We start from the raw sequence: 6399 nt of genomic DNA on the forward strand, positions 1-6399 counted from the left end.
TTGGACATTACAGTGGCCTGCGGTCACTCTAGACTAAACGTAAAGTAGTAGATAGAAAGTTACTATTTCTAACTTGATTTGATTAACATTATTTTCATTGTCCCCAACAGCCTCAATTTCACTGTTGCTTGAACTACAAGTTCAAATTTTAAGTTTGCCTAGCAAGTATGACTTTGCACTGTCACTCCTGTATTCTGTAGTCTAATAGCAGTCAACATAACACGTGTTGCTGAATCTCACCAATATAACAAACAAAGATGATTGTTTCATGTACATTGTTAATGAAATTGAAATTTCACCCATTTCAATTTTTTTCAATTTAATTTATTTTCTTGGCATGTTTTTACCAGAAACTCCAAACTGAGACAGCTAAACTGACCAGCAGCCTGCGAGTTGCCCAGAGGGAGAAGGGCCTCCTACAAGAACAGCTGGACAATGTCTTGTCAGGCTGTTCTCAATCCAGCAATGAGGATGACGTTGATGGGAGAGTGGCATCGCAGCCAACAGCAGTCAGAAATAAGCTGATTAGAGAAAACCTGAGTCTCAAGAAGGAGGTAAGCAGACTTCCATTTAGTGCGATGCTTTGGATTCAGTTTTATGGACAATTCATTATTCAAATAATGAATGTTTATGAGTGCAATGGTGAGAATAATTTCATAAGTTGAATGATTGAATGTTCGCCGAGTTGAATGGAACATTCCATCCTCCAACGAATGAAAATATTGTCACCATTGCACGAATGCAAAACATTCATTATTTGTTTGAAACAACATCCAAGTAGATCTTTGTCATTCAATTGGAGGATAAAACTTTAAGAACAAACAAAACTCACAAAATTGTATCATATCCACTACATTGTTTAGTTTGTTCAAGGCTAACAAAGGTTTAAAAGTCAAATCATTGACAATAATGAAATAGCGCCGGGCCACTGCGCGCGGCGTGCAATAGATCAAAAGGGATGGGACGAAAATGCACGGTGAATGGAACCAAAAATGCACGGTTATGAAGTAGGCAATGCAATGGTTCAATTAATGAATCCTCCAATCAAATGACAAGGATTTACTTGGGTGTTATATAAACTTTGATATAAGTATTGAATAGGCCAAATCAACATCTGGATTTTGGATAACCAAACGCACGTGATGCTGCAAGCCTGCCAACTGTTGGACTAGGACTGCTGATACATTGTATTTATCCAAAAAATGCATAGCTGGTGAGAGTTTGCACATGTGCCAGTGAAATGTCCATTTGGCTTATTGTGCTGTCAAGATTTCTCTATGTTGCTCACACGATGCCAAAAACAAAGCTGCTTCCAGGCAATCTCCAAAAAGCAAAATGACAAACCAACTTTACATTTGCTTCATGAATTATTAGAAGCTGTTGGAAAAGTGTGCTTCATTCTTTCTGAGGGTTCATACACTTTAAACCCTATAATGTTTAACTTATAAACGCTTTTTGCAACAATTTATGTAGATTGTAAACCCCTCGTATTTAACTTGTGTTTAAGTTATAAAGGTTCATGTTTTTACAGTGTAATGAGTACCACTCAAATTGAGCCCCTTAAAAGCATATGGGCGTTTCCATGGTAACTGGCTACTGGCGTTATGGTTAAAAGAGGAGTCTTCCATCAGCTCTGTGCTGTTCTATAAAGTCAAAGCATTTAGAGTGGATTTTTCTCACAGAAGATCCCTTAAATTTAAGTGTCTAAACAAAGTTAAGTGTCAAAAAAAGACGCCAACAAAACAAAATTCTGTTGGTTTAGCAGTAACTTTTTACATGTTTTAAGCTCTGGCAGGAGCTTCTTCATGTCACTTTGTGGACGGTTGGTCGGTCGATAGGTCTGTCCTTGGAAAGTTGATCAAAAATGGACCCCCTAAGTTTGCCATAAAATATAACTACCCCAAAAATTTAGCAAATGCAATGCCGTCGTCAGTAAATGCACTCTGGGCGAAAGTTTTTGTCTTGATCGACGTGCATGCGCGTCTATTTTGCATATGAAGTGAAACATTCCGGAACCGGGCCAGTTTTTTGTGCACTCGCCTTGTCGGTTTATGGGTGACTTGCGTTACAAGTTTATGAAGGTTTGAATTCTAGCAAGTACCGGTAGCAGAGGAATTAAGCAAAATGTTATGCTTTCCTTTCTGTGTGCATGAATATTTTCATTTTTCATGTTTTTATTTCAAGTATTCAATTCTAGATACTGTAAGTTGTGCGCAACTTATGTGCAGCAAATTTTCCTTCGGTTTGGCAGTTCAGCTGATTTACTTTCATTTCTTTCTATATTTGTTGCAGTTGGAGAGGCTGAGAGTTTGCTTAGTTGAACGCCAGGAGCACTATGAGACATTGAATGCTAGAGCTACCAAACATGTAAATATAATAGAGACTGTCCTATGAGACATTGAATGCTAGAGCTACCAAACATGTAAATATAATAGAGACTGTCCTATGAGACATTGAATGCTAGAGCTACCAAACATGTAAATATAATACAGACTGTCCTATGAGACATTGAATGCTAGAGCTACCAAACATGTAAATATAATACAGACTGTCCTATGAGACATTGAATGCTAGAGCTACCAAACATGTAAATATAATAGAGACTGTCCTATGAGACATTGAATGCTAGAGCTACCAAACATGTAAATATAATAGAGACTGTCCTATGAGACATTGAATGCTAGAGCTACCAAACATGTAAATATAATAGAGACTGTAGACCGAGGGAGGAAAATATAATGTTGCTCATAAATATAAAAAAAAAAAACGCCCATTGAGCAGATTTAGGAGGGCTTTATTGTATTAACAAATCTTTCTGGAAATCCTTCATGCCACTGACTTCAATAAACCTTTATTTTTCATCTGGGGTCAATTTCAACAAGCTGTTAGGCATGGACTAATGATGTGCAAACTCGACCCGAAACCGAAACCGACCCGACCCGAAACCGACTTGGGTCGGGTCGGTTTGTCCATCTTTTTGGTCAGGTCGGTTTCGGTTTTGCATTGATATTTTCGGGTCGGGTCAGTTTAGCCATCTTTTGAAAAAAACGAAATAAACCGAAATAAACCGAAACAGTTGAGAAATTTAGGTGATGCAATATTATTGACAGTCACTGTGACCGCAGCCCTAGTGTGGTGTGGCCACCGAGCGCACTATCAAGTTCCCACGGTATTAATTTCTCCAGTCGGATGGGACTGACAGTGAAATAGATAAGATTGTAACAGTTTTCATGATACCGCCTGAGGATACCATGCGTTTGTCCAGTAAGTGGAGTTACTCTCGATCAACCCACCGAGTATGACAGAGAGAGAGACGATGGTTTTGCAAAAGAATTCATGCCACGTGGGTAAGGGCAGGCACACAAAAAGTGATCACTTTGTCCAAGCAATTAAGGCATTCGTTTTTTTTTTTTGGTTTTTATCGGGTCGGGTCAGTTCGGGTCGGTTTTACCTTATTTTTTGTCGGGTCGGGTCGGTTTGAGGGAGTTCAGATCGTTTTCGGTTCGGATTCAGTTTATATCTCTAATGTTTCGGGTCAGTTTGGCCTGGTCATACCCCCCTTACCCCCCCCCCCAATCTTTTTTTACGAAGTGCCTTTTTTTCCTTAACAAGTGCCCTTATCAAAAAAGAAGTGGTGCCCTTTTTTTGTGGCATCTGCCGTTTTCAGAATTTCGCACATGTATCGCCCTGAAAAGCACCATATATTGGCCCTTTGTGTGCATAATTGTCGGTTTTGAACAGCGCCGCCATCGACAGATTGTACCCCCCCCCCCTTTTTGATTTTACGGAGGCCAAGTGTCCGGAAAAAAACCTGTATACATTTCACAACGGATGTGCAAGTGCCCTTTCAACAAATTTTACCCCCCCCCCAATAAAAATGACCGTGCTACGCCCCTGCTTTTAAAAGATGTACTCTCTGTGCTCTTCAACAATTTCAACTTGTTTCTCCTGGACTCTTCATCTTGTGGTTTATTTGATGATCAAACTATCTTCTGTTGCTTATTTTGGTGTCTGCAACCTTTTCTTATTTTGGTGTCTGCAACCTTTCAAGAACTTATTTATTGTTGTGTTGCAAAACAAGTTGACATTTGAAGAGTAATTATTCCATAAATAATGTGTGCCAAATTTTAATTCAAAAGTGAGTAACTTTTGTACTGTTAGAAAAATAACAATTTAAAGGCGTGCAATTTTTCCTCGGATCAGCTGATTTCTTCGTTTTTTACTTCTCATGAATGCCATTACAAAATGAAAAATACTGTACAAAATGTTGTGTGGTTTGGAGTTACCTCGCTTTTTCTAAATTCCCAGTTGCAAGCCTGAATTTAAGAACATCAATTTTTGTTTCAGGGTGAACTCGTAAATAGCATGGACAGTACATCTAATAACTATATGTCTGTTAGAACATATAATTGGATCAATGAAACTGCATTCACTGTTTGCACTCAGATGCGCGTGTTGGAAGACAACTGGCACAAGGCAGATGCTGAGGTGTATCGTCTGGATGAAGTATTTGATCATTGCAAACAGGTAATTCCTTATTTAATAACTGACAGCAAAGGGGAGGTGATATACATGGCTATTGTCTGTGTGATATGATTGAAGACATCATACTTAAAGGGAAAATACAACATTTGCAAACATCAAAAAATAAAACTACCAAATCATTTTGAAATACCTTGCTGAACTGTTAGTGAATGACAGTGTAAAGCATCCTGTAAAATCATGGCACCTGGTATACTGTCATTTTCAAGAAAAGTGGTATTTTTGTATCAATTTCCAACGCTGATCGGCCGATCAGCGTTGGGAAAAAACTGGCTTTTTTTCAAATACTGGCCCCAATTGACCATCGCACTTGTTTGCAATCGATTACACACCTATGAACGGGTACAAGCCAGCTAGACTGGTTCCCTGACCTTACAATTCCCCAATGTACGTAAATTGCTCTGTTTCTTCTTAAATGGAGTCAGGGAACCAGACTACAGGAAAATTGTTGTTTTTCTTGGTTTTTATAGCATTTTTGAACCAAAAACCTCAAAAAAGTCAGTGTAACTATATTTGCTATATATTTCCAACCCCCAATTCCATCCATTTCTGAAAATTACAGCAAAAGCAAATGATGTATATTCCCTTTAAGAAATTAAAGCAGTCAAAGGAAACTCAAGATATTTACTTTTGTGACTGTGCACTCAGTTTGTATCGGGGTTGAAATAGCTTAAAAGGCCTTTTCAGGCACCTATGCTATATGTCTAATTTATCTTTATATTCAGTCGTCATATTGCCATTTACAAGGGTGTTTGAGACTAGAATTTTTTTGGCTTTAGTCATAAATTGTTGTATCAGTATGTGAAAAAAATCGAAGAAAAAGTCTATGCACAAATGTTTTTTCAGTTACCAAAAATGTGGGTTCACAATTTAACAGAAAACCCTTTATCTGAAGAGTAACAACACAGAAACAGCGCCATCATTTGTCAGGAAAGCATGGAATATTTGAAATGTCTACAAAAGTCGCTATTATCCTTTGTACTCGCTGCTTTATGTTCATTGGTTTGTTTTATGATATAGTTGATGGAGCAAGTTCCTGTCACAGGTGATGAGCATTCAAGCATGTCTGCATTGAGGCAACTACTCAGCTGAGTTATCTGCCTGAGTCAACACACACACCACCCCTTGCGGACACTGCTTTCATCAGGCATGCAACTTTTCCTTGGATCCGCTGATTTCCTCGTTATTTACTTCTCAAGAATGCCAGTTTTTTGTGTAATGGCATGCCTGATACAAGCTATGCTTTCAAGGTTTTGCCACCTCTAGTGGCCTTTATATCTTGTTCAATACTTATATTATTTTTCATTTCTGTCATGAAGAGGGAATAAATGTGTTTGAATTGAATTGTCATGACAGATTGAAAAACACTGTACAAAGTCGTGTGTGGTTTGGAATTTCCTCATTTTTTCTAAATGCCCCGTTGCATGCCTGTTTCATCAAGTTTCCTTTGGCATTTGTTCAGTGCTTGCTTTGTAGTTTTACGCTGTATATATGTTTACATTGTAGCCTGGGGTATGTTAATCACACAGCTCTTTTTTACTACGACATGTTTTCCCTTGGAGCTTCAGTGATACCCATGTCACTGTGCTCTTCTGTGTTATAATATACTGCATTGCGAACGGAGACAATGTCTGCTGAGAGTCCCAAATGATTTTCAGATAAAGGAAACATGGTGCTTGCCTGTGATACACACGAGGTGATGGGATTCGGGCTTGACCAACATTGCTATGCTTTATGTACAGTTAGCCAGTGTACATGTTTTAATTCATTTGTTTAGTCACAGAGTTGGATTTGAAATGAATTGTTCATTAAGTGATGTAGGTATTCAATAGATGTGTTCAACTGTACATACAAAAG

At 38.3% G+C, this 6399-nt stretch overlaps 1 protein-coding gene across 2 annotated transcripts in view; it reads left to right on the forward strand.

Annotated features, from left to right (window-relative positions):
• The window catches only part of LOC119726956 (myosin-16-like), a 33439-nt gene extending 27435 nt beyond the window's left edge, over positions 1 to 6004 (forward strand). For both annotated transcript variants that reach the window (XM_038198804.1, XM_038198805.1), the window contains exons 19-22: positions 351 to 554; positions 2293 to 2367; positions 4447 to 4527; positions 5563 to 6004. In XM_038198804.1, coding sequence (XP_038054732.1) covers positions 351 to 554; positions 2293 to 2367; positions 4447 to 4527; positions 5563 to 5634 — 432 coding nt within the window. In that variant the 3' untranslated portion in view covers positions 5635 to 6004. The remainder of the gene's footprint in view (positions 1 to 350; positions 555 to 2292; positions 2368 to 4446; positions 4528 to 5562) is intronic.
• The last annotated feature ends 395 nt before the right edge of the window (positions 6005 to 6399 follow it).

Source organism: Patiria miniata, unplaced genomic scaffold (genome assembly GCF_015706575.1).
Source record: "Patiria miniata isolate m_02_andy unplaced genomic scaffold, ASM1570657v1 HiC_scaffold_2, whole genome shotgun sequence".
Taxonomy (NCBI): domain Eukaryota; kingdom Metazoa; phylum Echinodermata; class Asteroidea; order Valvatida; family Asterinidae; genus Patiria; species Patiria miniata.